Below are 21345 nucleotides of genomic sequence, written 5' to 3' on the forward strand. Positions count from 1 at the left end.
CCTAGGGGTGGGAGGAATGGGGAACTCGTATGGAATGAGCACAGAGTTCCAGTTTTTAAGAAGAGTTCTGAAGATGAATAGTGCTATGGTTACAGAACATTATGAATGTATTTAACACCACTGAACTGTATACGCATAAAAATGGTTAAATGATTTATTTTCTTATGAGTATTTTACCAAAAAAAAAAAAAAAAACTTGAGGAAAGAAAAAGTAATGTGAGCTTCAAAACCCAGGGCCAAGGTCAGGAAAGGACATCTTTTGTGACTGAAGCCAGTAAGAATCTACACCAAGGTTGAAAAGGAAAAGGCCTACAGGGGCCTGGCAAATCATATAAATGATGGAATGGAACAGCTGGGGGCCGGAAGAGGGCAGAAAACCCAGGATTGCCAGATTTTCAGATTATTTAAGAAACACAATGAATCTGAATCTTTATCCAAAACCTGATTTTTAAATGTTCAAACTTCAGGCCAAACAAAACATATCCCTGGATAAAATATGGACTATGGTGCCTGAGTATGCAATCTCTAATCTATACATTATAAACAGAATTGTTTTATCTTCAGGAAAATCTTCCCAATGGAAATTTATACTACAGTATAATCCTAATATTAGATCGCAAAGAAACATCAAACTTAAAATATAACCTAGCTCTATAATGGCTTAAAAAATAAAAATAAAATATAACCAATGAACAGCATTGACACGAAAGATTGCTGTCAAAGCGACAAAAGCAAAACAAAGGCTGTGGTGCTTTGGGGGTCTAGAAAGGTTACAGTAATGCAAATGTCACCCTTCTGCACTGTCCAAGCAAGATAATCTATCTAGTGGACAAGGACAGCCACTGCTAGAATACTGAACTCCATAGTGGGATGGAGGAAGACAGCTCATCAGGCTCTGTTGTCTTGAGACGAACCCTTCAGAAATTCCAACTCTGAGACCTGCAAATCACCCTTCAAACTACTAATTGAGGGTAATATCAGAACAGGGAGCCGTTGAGCATGAGCACTAACAGGACCACTGCAATCAATCAAGAGGCATCTAGTACAGACCACCAAAGACCCGGGAAGAAGCCACAGCGGCCCCCACCCGCTTTCTAGCAGCCACAGCCTGAAGAGAAGGGAGTTTTCAAAATGCACAGATAAAAGCAAAGCAGTACCAATATTAGAAAACAATGTCGGACAAACATATAAAAGATGCCACTTACGCAGTGGCATTTCTCAATGAGGAGAAATCATAAATGCTCTAGATTTGAAAGACAGATTACAGGAAGCAAGAGCAGGCTTGAAGATCGCGCTGGCGATGGTGGGTTCCAGAAACTGGTTAGAAGGCTATGTTGTCAACTAAACAGGAGGCAATGAGGTCCTTCACTAGGGCAATGTCAGAAGAATGAAAAGGAATACTGGAATGAAAATATTTACAAGGAAAACAAACACGGTTTGGCATTTGACTCAATGAGGATAATCTAGTTCCTGTAATAATTTCACGTATTAATCCATTCACAGGACAGAACAAACAATCCGGCTTCTTCAACGATGGAGGAATCAATAAATTAAAAACCCTATCACCCAACCTCAAAGTGCAGATCACATCTCAATCCTATTCAAAACAAACCTCAGGGAAAAAAAGACCTTATGAGACAACTGGGCATTTAAACACTGAAAATTTGATGCCACCACCTCACTATATTTTTTTCCTCCTCCTTGCACCTAACTATTGTTAATTGTTTAGATATGATAATGGTATTGCAGTTATGTTTACAAATAATAAAAGACACATTAAAACATCTGTGGGTAAAATCGGATCTCCTTCAAAATAATATGGGGAAGAAGACAGGGACGAAGATGTAGCTAGGACAGTAACAGCCACAAATTAATGGTTTTCAGGGGTGAGTGACAGGAGCATGGAGGTTCATTATACTATTGTACTATTCTGCCTAAATTGGCATATCTTTTAAATTCTCCATTAACAAAAGTTTTTAAAAATTAAATTGCAAATAAAACTTTTACATATTCAATGATCTTTATATAAATTCTATTTCAATTTTCCTAAAAGTGGAACAAAACGATTACTGACTTGTATATATAGGTCAAAACATAAAGACAGTCACTACTCTTAATAATTATAACCCATCCTATATAAGTTTTTACTTAATTAAAAGTATATATAAATTAGGTTTGATAAAAGTAAAGCAAAGGTGAAATTTACCATCTATAAAATACCTGTGCTTTTTAAAAGAACTCTGTGGAAGAAGTTTGAGGACTCCAGAGTTCTAAACTCCTTTCTAAAAGAAAACTTTCTCACAAGAAAATGTACAATTCTCAAAATTAAATAATTTCAAACTTGAGTGTGCAAAATCTAACAAGATGCACAACAGAATAATTTAACTTCTTTTTCTGCTTTCCAGTTTTTTGTTTTGCTTTTTTACTAGTATGCTGAAAGATACATCATGCAAAAAAATGAATAACACAATAAATTTAATGGAACTAAGGATTGGTAAAGATTAACCTAACTCTTAGCTTGACACTTGGCACACTGTTGATGTTCAAATATTGAATACATCACATCAGAAAAAACTATAAACATGTTATGATACAACAACTTTTGTGGTTGAATGGGTTTCTCATGTCACATTTCCTCAAGGAATACTGCTCCCTCCATCTTTAAAACAGAAATCTAGATTCTTTTTGTTGTTGTTGTTTTGTTTTGTTTTTTGAGATAGAGTCTCGCTGTCACCCAGGCTGGAGTGTGGTGGCGCCATCTCGGCTCATTGCAAGCTCCACCTCCCAGGTTCACGCCATTCTCCTGCTTCAGCCTCCTGAGTAGCTGGGACTACAGGCGCCTGCCACCACGTCCAGCTAATTTTTTGTATTTTAGTAGAGACGGGGTTTCACTGTGTTAGCCAGGATGGTCTCGATCTCCTGACCTCGTGATCTGCCCGCCTTGGCCTTCCAAAGTTCGGGGATTACAGGCGTGAGCCACCGCACCAGGCCCAGAAATCTAGATTCTTATACAGTGTCTGATTTATATTAGTAACAACTCCTACCCTAGAGATTGAGACAAAGAGCCCTAAAAAAGTACTGTCAAAAAACCTAAGCAAAATAAACCAAAAAAAAAAAAAAATGCAATAGTAGGACCTGGTAGTTGCCTAAACTGTGTTCATAATTCGATATTTTATTTAGTATATTATATGCAATCTGACCACTTAATGCTGAATCCAGAATTCTAGGGAAATTCAAAACATGTAATTCCTATTATTCATAACTTACTTAATCAAGAGCTGGCAACTAACCATATACACAAACCCTGAGTCCTCATATCAAATGTTAGTATCCAAGTAGTATTTCAAGCACAGAGGTAAAGATTCTCTTTTCTTGCATTTTTAAAAAAGTTTATTCCTTCTTATTGCTGCACCAGTAAAAGTAGTAAAAGCATGAACAATATTTATGTCTAATGATAATGCTAAAATACCAAATTCTACAGTAGCAGTCTACTGTAATTTGTGTTTAGAGAGGTTCACTAATAAGGCTATCAGACAGTTTACTTTGGCAACCAGCTAGACTCTGCTGGTAAAACTTTGCAAAATTTGTATTTGCTGAATTTGACTATCTGCTCCATTAATTATGCAATGATACGCGTTCAACCACATATATTTTCTTATATTTTTAGCTTTTAAGAGTCTCCCTGATTCATTTTCACAAGTATATTCAAAAGCAGTAAATGATCACAGTATTCTTTTTAAAGGGAAAGTTGAGGAATCATATACAACTTCTGAGTACATAGAACCATGCTCTCCCCACTATACTCTAACATAATTAGCAGGACAGGCTCCCTGAGGAAGAGCCCCATTATGAAATTAAAACATACCACGTACTATTCTCCAGAGGAGCAAACTCTATTTGAGGAGAAATATTAGCCCCACTCAAGTCATTTCACAGCAGAGAGAACAAACAGGTCTATTGTGGGTACCATAATTACATTTTGCATGACTTCCTTCAATTAAAATCGCTATTTAAATTAGCATCCACATAGCAGTAGAGAAATCTAAAAGGTCATTATCTAATATGACCTAATGATGCCTTCCACTAACAAGGAATTAGTCTGAAAATGGCTTCATGTATGCCATAAGGCCCTCCCCTCAGTAGAATTATGCAACATAATTTGCAAGAGAACTGTAAGGACATGGGTCAAACTCACTTAATTCTGCACATACTTTAAGGGCTCCAATCTGTACATCTACCAGGGTCAGAGTATACTGAAGCTCCAAAGAAGGGCTGGGTGTGCTTTGTTCATATTAGGTACTCATTGATTACCTAATGATACTGACTAAATTGATGTCTAGTAAAACTATCATTAGGAACAAAAAGATTTTCAATGACTTTACTAAAAAAGATGGTGCGATCAACATCTGTTGTCTCATTAGACTGGCAGCTGTTAACCCTTACACTGTCTATTGCTCATTAGGTTAAACATGACACATGGGGGATGGAGAAGGCAGCACCATCTTTTACTGTAAAACATTAACAGTCTCTGCCTATTTGTGCCATCTGTGGCTACTTTCATCCATGTTAGAGGATCTTCCCCACCTGTTCTAAAGAATAAGTCAACTCACAGAACACCAAAAAAAATCAGTGTTCAGGTTAATGAAGATCTTGACACCTAAACCTCCAAATGCTTTCAACCTCCAAAAGTTCTGGTCTCAAAACCTTACACTTGGGGGTGGAGAGGACAAAGAAAGAATGAAAATTAGCCAGGCATGGTGGTACATGCCTGTAGTCCCAGCTACTCAGGAGGCTGAGATAGGAGGATCACTTGAGCCTGGGAGGTAGAGGCGGCAGTGAGTAGTGATTGCACCACTACATTCCAGCCTGAGCAACAGAATGAGACCCTGTCTCAAAACAAACAAACAACAGCAACAACAACAAAACAGAAAAGAAAGACAGGAGAAACTCTAGGCTGATGTATTTAGCACTGTGTTAATGTGCATAACCCGCCCCCCACCCCCACCCCCACCCCCAGCCACACACGTAATAGAAGACAGAAGGCTAAGAAAGAAAATGGATTCACACTTGACCAAGGAACAGAAAAGTGCAACTGACAGAGAGGTGTTCTTTCCTTTCAGGTTTTGGTTCTGATGTTTAAAGCAGCACCTCTGAGGAGGTATAGCTCCCTGTTTCAGTCTCCAAAAGAACTAGAAGTGTACTAAAACAATTTTCATGGCACACTTTCTTGAAATTCATCGCAAATAAGACAAGACGGGAGAGCCTATGTTCTGATTTTGTTTAAAAGGACAAAAGAGAAACAGAAAACCTAATATTGCATGTTCTCACTTGTAAGTGGGAATTAAACACTGGATACAGGTGGACACAAAGATGGGAACAACAGACACTGGGGACTCCAAAAGGGGGAAGGGGAGGAGGAGGAGGAGGCAAGAGCTGAAGAACTCCCAGTGAGTACTATGTTCACTGTCTGGATGGCAAGATTGATAAAAGCCCAAACCTCAACATTACACAATATACCCTTGTTTTTTTGTTTGTTTGCTTGTTTTGTTTTGAGACTAAGTCTCACTCTATCGCCTGAGCTGGAGTGTAGTGGCACGATCTTGGCTCACTGCAACCTCCGCCTCCCGGGTTCGAGCAATTCTCGTGCCTCAGCCTCTTGAGTAGCTGGCATTACAGGTGCCCACCACCATGCCTGGCTAATTTTTGTATGCTTAGTAGAGATGGGGTTTCACCACGTTGGCCAGGCTGGTCTTGAACTCTTGACCTCAAGTGATCTGCCTGCCTAGGCCTCCCAAAGTGCTGGGATTACACGCATGAGCCACTGCACACGGCCGCAATATATCCTTGTAACAAACCTGTACATGTACCCCTGGAACCTAAAAGGAAAAAGAAACACAAAAGAGGAAAAAAAGAAGAAACAGGAAATTTGATAAAATACCAAGTTTGAGCTTTCTTCCCCAAGCTAAGTGGGTGATATTATTTTTAGCTCCTTTTAACATTTTTTTTTTTGGTCTTTAAAAATCATGCATTTTATTTTATAAGAATAGTGAAACTTTTTCAAGTCACCCATCTGGCCTTTCACTAGAAAAAGGCATTCATGTACACATAATACTGGGCAAACAACTTACAAGTATGCTTAAGAAAAGCAGCTATCATTGTGTGCTTCATCACCACACACCCACAGCAGGAAAAAAAAAAAAAAAACAAGTCTTTTCCACGTAAGAAGGTCCTCCATAAAGTGAAAATGTAAAGAAATACAAGGGAAAGAAGATCCAATTTAAGAAAGTGGTGAACTGTAGTGGAGAGGGAAAGGGTTCCTATGTGAACAGAAGGCAGTTCACATAGGTTTAAATTGCATTGGCAAGGATTTGTTAACCTGATAGGTACATAAAAGTGTTTCATTCTGTAGAACTTTTTGTATACCATATTTTTTAATTTTGCTCAAATTTTTCAAAACATTGTTTTAAAATAAGTAGGTACTGCTCAATAGAGAAGTATACCAGAATCCAGTTTACCAGAACCCAGGGTTCTAAATCAGTAGCCAAGGGCTGAATCAGGCCAGGAGTGTTTAGCTTGGACAGCACTATGTTTGGTTTTGCTTTTTCATTGTAATCTGAATGCCTTGAGGCCGGATATGCACTCTTTAATTAGCCAGAGTTACCTCCATTTTCTTTACAGTAAATGAGAGTTTTTAAAAACTGGAACTCTCACGCATTGCTGGTGGGAATGTAAAATGGTGCAGCAGCTTTGGAAACCAGTTTGGCAATTCCTCAAACTGTTCAGAATACAGTTATCATATGACCCAGAAGCGTTCCATAACTAGAAATGAATCTAAGAGAAATGAAAACGCACATCCACACAAAGACTTGTACACAAGCTGCATTATCCAGGAAGCCAAAAGAGTAGAAACAATCCAAATGCCCATCAACAGATGAATGGATAAACAAAATGTGATAGAACAGCCTATTTCATTATTAAAAGGAATGAAGTACTGATAAATGCTACGAAGTGGATAAACCTCAAGAACATGATGCTAAGAAGCCAATCACAGAAGACCACATCATGTATGATTTCATTTATAGGAAATGTCCAGAACAGGCAAATCTCACATCTACAGAGACAGAAAGTGGATTAATTAACACGGTGATAAAAATGACGTACACAAGCAGATAGTGGTGCAGGCTGCACAACTCAGTAAGTGTAATAAAAACCACTGAATGGTTCACTTTAAAGGGGTGGATTGTATTGTATTACGATTATATCTCAATAAATTTTTAAAAAAATAAACCAGGCACATCTATTTGCTTCTTAGAAACTTATAAACTGGATTAAACCCCTCAAATTGTAGTCTGAGGACTCTTGGGGGTTCCCCAGAGCTTTTCAGAGAGTCTGGAGGTTGGGATTATTTACGTAACAGTACTAAGGCATCTGCCTTCCTTGCTGTGTTGACATTGGTGCTGGTGGCACGAACATGATGGAGGGGAAACTGCTGGTGCCCTGGGCACGAAGACACCACAGCAAAGCAGCAGTCATTGTACGCTTCATCACCACGCACCCACAGCAGGGGAAAAAAAAAAAAGCCTTTTCCACATAAGAATGTCCTCCACAAAGCAGAAAGAATGATTATTCATTTTACTCAGTCTCGGCCCTTGAGTACACAACTACTTAATATTATTGCAGTGAAATGTGAAGATATGAGACAAAATATATTTTTTAAAAAAGATATGAGACAAAAAAAAAAGTATGTTCGAGTTGTGGGTTACACTAGTCAGTAGGTTAAACTTTTCACTTGAAACTAACATTTCCTATGGGAAAATGCACTCCATTTTCCAAACTCACCTATGCCTCAACTTTTATAACACAAATGATTCATACAGTGGAGGCTCCCACTCTCCACGAGAAAATGCACCTTAATTCCTTTTAAGGGAACATTTTAAGTATACCAATTAACTTTTTAGCCAGAGTTAGCAAGAAAGGCCTGTTTGGTGGGTAGAGGAGAGAAAGAAGCAAAAACAGAAGATAAAACTTAGCTTAAGAAACTATTTTTATCGTGCCACCGCACTCCAGCCTGGGCGACAGAGGGAGACCCTATCTCAAAAACAAACAACAACAAAAAGAAACTACTTTCCCTACCATGGTGACAAGCATTAAAGTTTTATTACAATCTCACCATGGCTTTCAAACAACAACAAAAATTTATTATAGGATAAAAGTTTTAAGTTTTAAGATATAATTCAAATAAAACAAGGCATAAAGATTTAGTCATTTAAAGGGAAGCAATTTAGAAATATATTGCTGACAAAGATTTAGAAAATCCCAAAAACTGATCCAGAAAATTAATTGAGGGGAAAAAGATAATTCCAAAAAGATATTAATTGTTCTAGCAGTATAAGCAGTACAGCTCTGCATGAGCAAATAAGTGATAAAATGTTTCCATGTGTATACAGGATTATACACAGAAGAACTACACTGATCTGGCGGATTCAAGTATTTCAGTCACGAGAGTGCTCCCAGCAGTGATGTGGAATAGGAAGAGTTTGTCCTTTATCTTTTCCATATTTGACAAAACGTCCCTTCATTCTTATCCTATGTTCACAGCAATGTTTTGACCTGGTTTTCCAATTCGTTGATACCAAGAAGGAGAAGAGTGGATTGCTGAGATTAATATTTTACTCACTGTAAACATAGAATCAGAGGTCCTGCCTGTCTCCTTAAGAGATGGCATGTTAGTCCCCAAGACTCCACTCAACATTAAGCAAACTGAGTAAAATAAAGTTTCTGACCTTGCAAAGCTGAAATTTCTCTAGAACTAGGTGATTTTTTGGTAGACATGTATACTCAAGTATTGAATACATTTTGGCTTAAAAATGTAGTAACCAGTCAGGTGTGGTGGCTCACGCCTGTAATCTCAGCACTTTGGGAGGCTGAGGCAGGCGAATCATTTGAGGTCAGGAGTTCAAGACCAGCCTGGCCAACATGGCAAAACCCTTTCTCTATTAAAAATATAAAAATTAGCTGGGCGTGGTGATGGACACCTATAATCCCAGCTACTAGGGAGGCTGAGTCAGGAGAATCGTTGAACCTGTGGGGGGCGGAGGTTGCAGTGAGCCAAGATCTTGCCATTTCACTTCAGCCTGGGCAACACAGCAAGACTCAGTCTCAAAAAAAAAAAAAAAAAGTAACAACTGGCCCAGTGTGGTGGCTCACACCTGTAATCCCAGCACTTTGGGAGGCTGAGGCAGACGGATCACTTGAGGTCAGGAGTCAAGACCAGGCTGGCCAACATGGCGAAACTCTGTCTCTACTAAAATACAAAAATTAGCTGGGCATGGTGGTGTACTCCTGTAATCCCAGCCACTCGGGAGGCTGAGGCATGAGAATTGCTTGAGCCCAGGAGGCGGAGGCTGCAGTGAGCTGAGATCATGCCCCTGCACTTCAGCCCAGGCAACAGAGTGGGACTCTGCTTCAAAAAAAAGAAAAAAAAGAAAAGAAAAGAAAAGAAAGAAAAACTTCTTCTCCTGATGTAGTCTCTTGCCATGCTAGTAATGTTCTATTTCTTATCTGGGTGCCACTTATAAGGAGTATGTTCACTATGAAAATTCATCAAGCTGTACATTTTGATGTGTCTCTACATCAATAACAATAAACCTGCCCCTGTACAGAACACTTTGCAAGATCTTTTAAAAATCACTTATTTGATCTTTGTGGAAAAAAACCCTTGTGAGATATGTAAGACAGGTTCAAAAAATTAAAAATAACTCACTACAATAAGATAATGAAGGATTCGATTTCAGATTTTCTCACTCCAAATCCAGTGCTCTTTTCAACTCAATTAAACACAACTCAAAAGAACATCTGCAGAGTGCCAAATACACCACTGTTTCTAGAAGGATTTATGAATCCTACTTTGCACAAAGCCTCATGCCAAACGTCTTTCACCTGTCCTCTCCACTGTCAGGGCCAGTACGAAAACATCTCTGATACAGCTGATCTCCACAAAAGGTCAGCCTATCCCCGCTCTGACCCTCTCTCTACATTGCCAATCAACAACTTTTCCTAATTCTCCTTGATCCTCAGTCATAATACTCAAAAACTGTCAAAAACAAAATCTTACTGACAAAAGCACAGGCCAAACTTCCTCGTCTGCTTTCCAGGTCTTCTGTAATCTGATCCCAGCTTATTTACTGTCCTCCATTTACTAAGAAAACCCAAAATAATCTTTTCTTGCCCCAAATTCATGTTCTTCCCTTCCCTTTTGTTCATACTACCATCCACATCTAGAAATGATGCTCAAATATTCATCTTCAGCCTGAGTCTTTCCCCCAAAGACATTAAAATCCACCGTACAGCTGGAAGTAACAATCCAAAACAATCTATGATTAAATTAAGTAGGACAGATTATAACTGACAGGTATTTAGAGGAAATAAATCACTGAGGGCTGCAGGCATACCTTCATGAAGACAGCACTTGAAATGGGCTCTGACAGCATTTGAACTTGGCAGAAGTAAAAGCCACTATTGCTAAGGAACCGATTTACATCCTAGCTAATCCTCCAGCCAGCTGCACCTCCTTCAAGAAGCCTTCAATTACTTCTCAACGTAACACTCACTGTCTTCTCTGTGCTTCTAATACAATTACTACCTCTAATACTCATTCAGGCACACTGTCATCCCATAGTATAGACTTCATCTCTTCAACTTGAGTACAGGCTCGCAGAAGACGGCAATATGTCTCCACAGGGTAAGCATTCAATATCTATTCAATGCAACTTAATTCAGCAGCCACAGTTGCTTCCAGTTACTTAAATATCCACTGAGCATAGCACTGTTTCTTAACTCACCGGGCATCTCCTTTGGAAAGATTCGTATTTACAGGATTAAGAATAACCTTGTTTGCATCCACATCCACCACACATTTGGTATGCAAGTCAATCTCTGCAGATAGAAAACAAAAAAAAATAGTCATTTTAAAAAGTAATTTATTTCAGAAAAGGCATTTGACAAAAATTCAATACTCTTTCATAATGCAAACACTCAATGAAGTAGGAATTAAAAAAAATCCCTCCACCTGATAAGGAGCACCAACAAAAACCCACAGCTAACATCACACTTAATGGTGAAGGACTGGATGGCTTCCCACCCTACATCAGGAATGAGACAAGGGTGTCTGCTACCCAATTTCTACTCACCACTGTACTAGAAATTCTAGTCAGGGCAGTTAGGCAAGAAAAATAAACAATGGGCATCCAGATTGGAAAGGAAGAAGTAAATCCTAAGACAGAGAAAATCCTAAAGAATCCACTAAAAATCTGAGAACAAGTTATGCAGAATACAAGAATACATAAGAATCAGTTGTGTTTCTATATACCAGCAATGAAAAATCTGAAACTGAAATTAAGAAAACAATTTCATTTATAATAGCATCAAAAATATTAAAATACTTAGGAATAAATGTAAAAGAAATGCAAGACTTGTACACTGAAAATTCCAAAACATTGTTGAAAAAAATTAAAGACTTGTGAGGGATATCCCAATTACTCTGATTTGAACATCACACATTGTATACATGTATCAAAACATCACATGTGGCCGGGCACGGCGGCTCACGCCTGTAATCCCAGCACTCTGGGAGGCTGAGACAGGTGGATCACTTGAGGTCAGGACTTTGAGACCAGCCTGGCCAACATGATGAAACCCCGTCTTTACTAAAAATACAAAAATCAGCCGGGCATGGTGGTAGGCGCCTGTAATGCCAGCTACTCGGGAGGCTAAGGCAGGAGAATTGCTGGAACCCAGGGGGCAGAGGTTGCAGTGAGCTGAGATCATGCCACTGCACTCCAGCCTGGGAGACAAGGGCAAAACTCTGTCTCAGAAAAAAAGAAAAAAGAAAGAAAGAAAAGAAAAACATCACATATACCCCAAAAATATGTACAACTGTGATATATCAGTTTAAAAAAAAAAAACTTTTTAAAGAAATTAAAGACTCAAACGGGAAGACACTGCATGTTCATGAATTGAAAGACAATACTGTTAAGATGACAATACTTCCCAATTGATCTACAAGATTCAAGGCAATCCTATCAAAATCTCAACTAGCTCTTTTACAAAAATCAACAAGGTCTTACAATACATATGGAAATGCAAAAAATTCAAAATAGACAAAACAATCTTGAAAAGGAAAAAGAGGACACTCACCTTCCAATTTCAAAACTTACTACAAAGCCACAGTAATCAAGACAGTGCGGTACTTACAGAAGGAAAGGCATATATAAATCGATGGAATAGAATTGAAAGTCCAGAAATAGATACTGTCACGTTTATGGTCAATTGATTTTGACAATGGTGCCAAGACAACCCAATGGAGAAAGAACAGTCTTTTCAACAAATGGTGAGACACTGGATATCCACATGCGAAAGAATGAAGTTGGATCCTTACCTCACATCACATTCAAAACTCCAAACAGATCAAAGGGCTAAATGTAAGAACTAAAACTATCAAGTTCTTAGAAGAATACATAAGTGTATATCCACATGGCTTTGGGTTGGGAAATGAACGCCCAAAACACAGACAAGATAAACTGGACCTCATCAAAATTAAAAACTCTGGGGCTGGGCATGGTGGCTCATGACTGTAATCCCAGAACTTTAGGAGGCTGAGATGGGAGGATCACTTAAGGCCAAGAGTTCAAGACCAGCCTGGGCAATATAGTGAGACCCCCCAGCTCTAAAAAAAAAACAAAAATTAGCCAGGCATGGTGGTATATGCCTATAATTCCAACTACTGGGGAGGCTGAGGTGGGAGGATCCTTTGAGCCCAGGAGTTCAGGGTTAGAGTGAGCTATGACTGTGCCACTGCACTACAGCCCAGGCAAAAGAGATCCTGTCTCTAAAAACAACAAAAAAATTTTTAATTAAAAATTTGTGTGCTTCAAAGGACACCATCGACAGTGAAAAAGGGAATCAAAAAAGTATTTGCAAATCATATATCTAATAAGGAAACTGCATCACAATATATAAAGAACCCTTACAACTCAATAATAAAAAGACAAATAGGCCAGGTACAATGGCTCACTCCTGTAATCCCAACACTTTGAGAGGCCAAGTTGGGAGGACTGCTTGGGCGCAGGAGTTTGAGACCAGCCTGGGCAACAGAAAGACTCTGTCTCTACAAAAAAAAAAAAAAAAAAAGTGTTTAAAAATAGCCAGGCATGGTGGTGGGAGCCTGTAGTCCCAGCTACCTAGAAGGATGAGGCAGGAGGATGGCTTGGGGCAGGGAGATCAAGGCTGCAGTGAGCTGTGATGGCAACACTGCACTCCAGCCTAAGTGACAGAGTAAGACCCTGTCTCAAAAAAAAAAAAAAAGAAAAATAATCAAATTTTTAAATAGGCAAAGGATCTGAATATACATCTCCAAAACAGATATAAAAATGGCCAATAAGCACAAGAAAAGATGTTCCATATCATTCAACACTGGAATGCAAATCAAAACCACAATGAAATACCACCTCGCACCCACTGGGATAACTATAATCAAAAAGACAGATCATCACAAGGGTTGGCAAGGGTGTGGAGTAATTAGAACCCTCATACATTACCACTGAGAATGTAAAATGGTACAGTCACTTCGGATAATAGTCCAGCAGCTCCTCAAAAAGTTAAACAGCGTTACCACCTGACCCAGCAATTCCACTCCTAGATACATACCCATGAGAACACAAAACTTGTACACAAATGTTCACAGTACCATTATTTGGATACTCATAACAGCCAAAAAGTGGACACAACCCAATGTCCATCAACTGACAAATGGGTAAATGTGGTATATCCCTAGCGCAGAACACTACTGAGCAATAAAAAGGAATGAAGAACTGTATTAGTCCATTTTCACACTGCGATAAAGACATATCCGAGACTGGGCAATTTACAAAAGAAAGATGTTTAATGGCTTCACAGTTTCACGTGGCTGGGGAGGCCTCACAATCATGGCAGAAGGCGAAAGGCACATCTCACATGGCGGCAGAGAAGAGAAGGAGAGCCAAGCGAAAACGGTTTCCCCTTATAAAACCAGCAGATCTCGTGAGACTTATTCACTACCACGAGAACAGTATGGGAGAAACTGACCCCATGTTTCAATTATCTCCCACTGGGTCCCCCCGCAACACAAGGGAATTATGGGAGCTACAATTCGAGATGGGATTTGGGTGGGGACACAGCCAAACTATATCAAGAACTGATACAAGCTACACTGTGTATGAAGCTAATGCTAAGTAAAAAAAGCCAGTCATCAAACACCATACACTGTATGATTCCACTTACTTGAAATATCCAGAATAGGGAAACCTATAGAGACAAAATAAATTAGTGTTGTCTAGGGCGAAGGAGTGACTGCTAACAGGTACAGCTTTCTTTCAGGACTGATGAAAATGTTCTAAAATTGATTGTGCTGATGGCTGTACAACTGGGAGCAAACTAAAAATAACTGAATTGGTTGAATTGTATGGGGCATGAACGATGTCTCAATACAGCTGTTCTAAAAAAGTAAAGACCATGGCTTGTTTATGATCTCATATTTTTATATTCTTATATTTTTCTGACCCAAAGTATGAAACTGTTTCTGTTTCCCTTATCTCCACTACTAAAAGATAAGCTCTGCCAGGCACAGTGGCTCATGCCTGTAATCCCAGCACTTTGGGAGGCCGAGAGCGGTGGATCACTTGACATCAGGAGTTTGAGACCAGCCTGGCCAGCATGGTGAAACCTCGTCTCTACTAAATATACAAAAAATTAGCTAGGTGTGGTGGCGTGTGCCTGTAGTCTCAGCTACTCCAAGAGGCTGAGGCACAAGAATCGCTTGAACTCAGGAGGTGGAAGTTGCAGTGAGCCAAGATCACACCACTGCACTCTAGCCTGGGTGACAGAGCGAGACTCCGTCTTAAAAAAAAAAAAAAAAAAGAAAAGAAGAAGATAAGCTCTAAGGAAAGGAACAATACCATGTCAGAGTTATTCTGTACTTCCTAAAGAATCTTGGCCAAGGTCAATGTCATATTCGTTATAACTTAAGAGTGTTTCCACTCTCAAGAAAGGTAATTGTTTTTTTCACTTTAACTCACATAATTAAGCCAAATGCAAAAAAGCAAAACAAAACAAAAACTTCCTTCCCTGTGCTAGCCAAAACTTAACTTTTCTCACATCAGTTATTTTACATTTATTCTTAAATACATATTCAAAAAGTACTAAGTAGTTAGTGGTCTCTCTTTTAGCCACACATTTTTCAAGCAAAGAGCAAAGAGAATCAAAAGGAAAACTTTAGAGTTATGTTTTACCTAAATGTGGAACACTAACCCAAAAAAGACAAATCTGTTCTAATGTGGTCAACTAGCATTAAAATCTATTTCTAATGTTTTGTGTTTAAATCTACTCTAGACTATCAATCACAGAAATGCTGCAAGAAAGTCTCAGCCACACTGCAACAATTTTTCAAACACGCAATTTTACCTCTTCACTTCCTCAAGCCCAGAGGTCCATGAGAGTTTCTTAAAACCACTGCTTAATGCAATCTGACCATATTGTATCAGCTGGCTCCTCACAGTCAAATCTATATCATACAGAAGCACATTATCAACTCTCCGGAAATCTATTGTGACTCACCACCCACCACAAAGTTGGTCATTAGTTTCTTGCAAGAACATTTGGTCTGCACAGAAGAACTGCAAAGGCAGTTCTCATACAGAATACATCTAGAATGCAGGCCTCAAAAAAATGGGTGGTTCATCAAATATTTTCCCTACAATAGTGCAGTTCCTTCATTTCAAATTATCTTAAGAAGGGAGCCAAACACTGTCCTTCAGCATTCACGTTTCTTTCCTATGCTCTTAACAGCTTCTCCCTCTGCCACCCCCTACACCATGTATGTCATCAGATAAAACCAGTAACTTGGAAGAATTAAATGGTGTGATTAAGGGACCAATCCTGGAAAATCCAAAATAATACAAAAAAAATCACCTAATAACTAATACATCTAACCTAAACTCATTTTGTCCTAAGATGGCAACTTACAAATGTCCCTTACATCCAACACTCATCAAAGATGGCCTTTAATATGTAAACAACTATCTTCACTATTTCAGACAATCTTTTTTGTCAAATAAAATTCCCACCCCAACCCTGTGGATTGAAGGATATTAAGAGAAGGCTTTTCAAAGGACTGTTGAGAATATATACACGAGCAGAACATCTAGGGCACACACCCAAGCAAATAAAGCCAATGAGATTTGAAGCAAGCTTAAGGGTCAGATACATGAAAAGCATTTTAATATGAAATGCATTTCAATATAAAATGCTATAGCTAGTGTACCATCAAATGTTACTAGTTGGTTGAATTAAATTATATTGCTACAAGATTTTAAATGTGACACACTCGCCACTTAAAACTTCTTGCTGTATATAATGCTTAGAGAGCAAAGCAGTGGCGTAGACAACATGGTAAAACCCTGTCTCTACAAAAAATACAAAAATTAGCCGAGTGTGGAGGTGGGCGCCTGTAATCCCCAGCTACTCGGGAGGCCGAGGCCAGAGAATCATTTGAACTCGGGAGGCAGAGGTTGCAGTGAGCCAACATCATGCCTCTGCACTCCAGCCTGGGCAACAGAGGGAGACCCTGTCTGGAAACAGAAAAAAAAAAAAAAAGCAAAAACAATGATTAAATAGCAGTTACAAATTTAAGCCTTAAACTTAGCGTGGAAAAACAAAAAACACCTACCAAAAATCCAAAGGATCAACACCTTTCTCTTGGTTTAAAAGACTAAATTAAAAAGAGCCTAGCTGCTATGCACTGCCTTTGTAAAAACAGCACTAAAGTGTGCCCGTGTTCATGGCAGCAGCTAAAACGCGGAAGCAACCCAAGCACCCACTGATAAATGAATGGATAAACAAAATGTATATACATACACTGCAATATTCACCCTTAAAAACGAAGGAAATTCTGACGCACCATAACATGAACCTTGAAGACATCACGCTAAGCGAAATAAGCAAGTCACAAAAGGACTATGATTCCACTTACATGAGGTACCTAGGGTAGTCAAATTCATAGAGACACAATGTAGAATGGGGGTTACCAGGGTTGGGGGAAAATGAGAAAGAGGAGTTGTTACTTAATGGAGATAGAGTTTCAGTTTTGCAAGATGAAAAACGTTCTGTAAATAGATGGTGGTGATGGTGATACAACAATGTGAAATGTACGCAACGCTACTGAACTGTGCACTTCATAGGCTAAAATGGTAAATATTATATTCTATTTTACAATTTAAAATATAGCACTCAATACTCATTATAAGTAACACATGGACAAGTTTATTCATAGTGAAGCCTAAAACAGCAAGATTATAATTTAATTAGTACTATGTATAAAAAGCAATTAAAAGCAACAGTGATATTAAGGTAGCACTGTAAGTTTATTTCATGACTAACCAAGCTTTACAATACTCAGAACCACGAATGCTTTGACGTACCCACGAGCCAGGAAAGGAAAGGAAAGGAAAAAGGAAAAAAGGAAAGGGGATGGGAGAAGGGGGAAGTGGGAAGGGAGGAAGGGGAAGAGGAAAGAAAGGAAAAAATTAATACATTCCACCAACATTAAAGATCCCGTATTATTTCCCAAACAAGATTCCTTTCCAGGGAAAATTCCCCACAATGAATATTAAAATATCAACAGTTGACAACTCAGTTTATTCAGCCAGCATATTAGTCACCTTGTAAAAGTGAACAATAATTTAAAACAAGTCTTTCTTCGATGTACACATCAGCTATGGCTCGCACCCCAATGACATCATAGTAAAATACGGGCAGGGCCTGGGAGACTCCCTTTACAAAACTCATGTTCCATCTGGGGAAATGCATCATTCTCAGTTTGAACAAAATAATCTGAGTTGCCTACTTAGTAATCTGCTTTTCTAATTCTCCAGAAAATTAGTAATAATTTCCAAACCAAATCTACTATCCAGAAACATAGGTGTACCTCCCTTTACCTACCAGTCAAGTTCCTAAATATCTAACTATAGTTTACTGTTAAATTCACTTGGGTTCATTTTTTAAAGGTAGATAATAAACTATTTGTAAGATTTACTTATTCAACCGCAAACTTTGCATGCCACATGTGATCCTATTTTCAACCAATTAGTGTCACATACCCAACAGTTTTCCATGTCTACACACGTTCATAAATAAAACATTCATCAATGATATTTATGTAGGAAGGACTTGTTTTCCCAATTGGAATCTAACATTTAATGGCATAGCAGGAAACACTACTTATATTACTCTGTTCTATTTATAAGTCACTTGGGACCCCCTTTTTTATTGAGATCTGCTGACACTGGGAGAAAAAAATTATGTGATACCATATAAGTAAAAAGCAAATTGGTCTTTGCTTTCTAAAAAGAAGTACGTAAAATATCCTAATCACTACTTTTATATTGTTACTAGTAAACATGAAAATGTATTAAATAAATAAAAGGTTAAAATATAACTGAGCTCTAACATGGCTAATGTAAGAATGAGACGCCAGGTTAGGAGAGGAGACATGGTAGTGTGAAAATAATTAAAATAATCCCCCAGCTACTCGGGAGTCTGAAGCAGGGGGATCACTTGAGGCCAGGAGTTCAAGACTAGCCTGAGCAACACAGCAAGAATCTGTCCCTAAAACAAATTTAAAAAAAATAATTAGCCAAGTGTAGTGGCATGCACCTGTAGCCCATCTTCTCAGGAGGCTGAGATGGAAGGATCATTTGAGCCCAGGAGTTAAAGGCTGTGATGAGCTATGATTGTGCTACTGCACTCCAGCCTGGGCAACAGAGCAAGACCCCATATCTAAAAACAAATAAAATAATCCTATGTGATCAAAAACATAAAATGTTCATACTCAAGAAACGAATCAGCTGGGCACAGTGGCTCATGCCTATAATCCTAGTACTTTGGGAGGCTGAGGTGGGAAGACCTCTTGAGCCCAAGAGGTCAAGGCCATAGTGAGCTATGATCACAGCACTGCACTTCAGCCTGGGCAACAGAATGAGACTCCATCTCTAAATAAACAAACAGTTTAAAAAAGAAACCAATCAACCTCAGAAGACTAACAAACAGGTATTTAAAAAACTCATAAGGCACCTGGCCAACATGGTGAAACTCTGTCTCTACCAAAAATGCAAAAATTAGCCAGGCGTGGTGGCAGGCACCTGTAATCCCAGCTACTCAGGAGGCTGAGGTGCGAGAATCACTTGAATACGGGAGGCAGAGGCTGCAGTGAACCAAGATTATGACACTGCCCTCCAGCCTGGGTGAGAAAAGCAACACTGTCTCAAAAAAAAAAAAAGTCAGAGGACTTGACTCCCAGTTTCAAAACTTACTACAAAGGTAGAGTAATCACGACAGTGTGGTACTTACGTAAGGAAAGACATATATAAATTGATGGAATGGAATTGGGAGTCTAGAAACATACTGTCACAGTTATGGTCAATTGATTTTGACAAGGATACCAAGACGATCTAATGGAGAAACAACAGTCTTTTCATCAAATGGTTCTAGAACAACTGGATATTCACATGCAAAAGAATGAAGTTGGATCCCTACCTCACACCACATTCAAAACTCCAACTGGATCAAAGACCTAAATGTAAGAGCTAAACCTATCAAACTCTGAGAAGAAAACAAACGAAATCTACATGATGTTAGATAATGGTTTCTCAGAAATCACAGTAAAATCACAAGCAACTGAAAATAAACTGAACTTCATCAAAATGTAAAACTTTCATGAATCAAAGGACACAAGGGAGTGAAAAGGCAACCCATAAAATCAAGAAAATATTTGCAAATCATCTATTTGATAACAGAATGGTATCCAGAATGTATGAAGAAGTCTTACAACTCAGTAATAAATCTCTCCAAAGCTATACAAATGGCCAATATGTACATGAAAAGATGCTCAACATTATCCACCAGAGAAAGGCAAATCTAAACCACAATTAGATACCACCTCATACCCATTAGGATAGCTATACTCATGGAGAGAGAAGAACAAGTGTTGGTAAGGATGTGGAGAAAGTGGAACCTTCATGCATTTCTATGGGAATGTAAAATGGTTCAGATGCTTTGGAAAACAGTTCCTCAAAAGTTAGTTACTATATGACCCAGAAATTCCACTCCTATATATATGCACATATGAGAAAAATGAAAACACATGTCTTCACAAAAGCTTGTACATAAATGTTCAAAGAAGCATCATTCATAATAGCCAAAAATTGGAAACAAGCCAAATGCCCATCAATTGATGAATGAATATAAAACACAGCATATCTGTGTAACAGAATGTTGTTCAGCTATAAAAACAATGAAGCACTGATTCATGACAAAACATGGATGAGCCCTGAATGCATTATACCAAGTGAAAGAAGCCAGATACCAAAGTCCACATAATATAGGATTCCATGTATTAAATGCCAGAATAAGCAAATCCATAAAGTCAGGAAGTAGATTAGTGGTTGCCAGGGGCTGGGAGTGGGAAATGGAGAGTGACTGCTAACAGGTACAAGGTTTCTCTGTGGGGTGATGAAAATGTTCTGGAATTGGATAGTAACGATGGCTGCACAAGTCTGTGAGTAAACTAAAACCCAGTAATGGTACACTTTGGGGATGTGACTTATATCTAAAAACCAAGAAGAAAAAACTTGGAATGGATGACCCCACTATCCTCAACAGATAGAAAATACAGTTAGGGTCCTTCAACCACATTCCTACACATTCACTACTCAGAATACCCCAGCTCACCAAATTCCTCCTACTTTCAATCACCTCACATTTTACCCCATCAAGAAAATGAAGCTTGAAATTCCAGGGCTTTCCCATTATATAATTATTCTCTTCCTCCCATATTTCAAAAACTTATCTCTATTGGCTCTATCTACACAAGGTTCAAATATCTCCAAAAATTTTAAAAAAACAAAGTACCTACCCCTCCAGGTACCACTCTGAACCCTCCCCTTCTACCTGGAGCTTCTTGAAAGAATGTTCTTGAGACTCGCTGCCTCCATACTGGCATGTCCACTCACTCCTCAGCCCACTTCCAATGCCCAACACTAATTCATTTCAGTGAAATTATCCTAAACATTAACACTGACTATCAGAACACCAAATCCACTGAACACAATTCTGTGTTAATCACGCAGCCATTCCTGTGACATGTGATTGCTGACCTTTCACTCTTTTGACACATTTTTCCTTCTTAGGCATCCACAACATTGCTTTCACCTGATTCTCCTGAGGTTGCTCTTCTTGGTCTCTGTGACCGCCTCTATC

The 21345-nt window shown here is 38.7% G+C and overlaps 1 protein-coding gene across 2 annotated transcripts in view; it reads right to left on the reverse strand.

Annotated features, from left to right (window-relative positions):
* The window catches only part of KIF13B (kinesin family member 13B), a 190548-nt gene that overhangs the window by 162106 nt on the left and 7097 nt on the right, over window positions 1-21345 (reverse strand). For both annotated transcript variants that reach the window (XM_021942839.2, XM_031669931.1), the window contains exon 2: window positions 10842-10935. In XM_021942839.2, the coding sequence (XP_021798531.2) occupies window positions 10842-10935 (94 nt within the window). The remainder of the gene's footprint in view (window positions 1-10841; window positions 10936-21345) is intronic.

Source organism: Papio anubis, chromosome 8 (genome assembly GCF_008728515.1).
Source record: "Papio anubis isolate 15944 chromosome 8, Panubis1.0, whole genome shotgun sequence".
Classification (NCBI taxonomy): domain Eukaryota; kingdom Metazoa; phylum Chordata; class Mammalia; order Primates; family Cercopithecidae; genus Papio; species Papio anubis.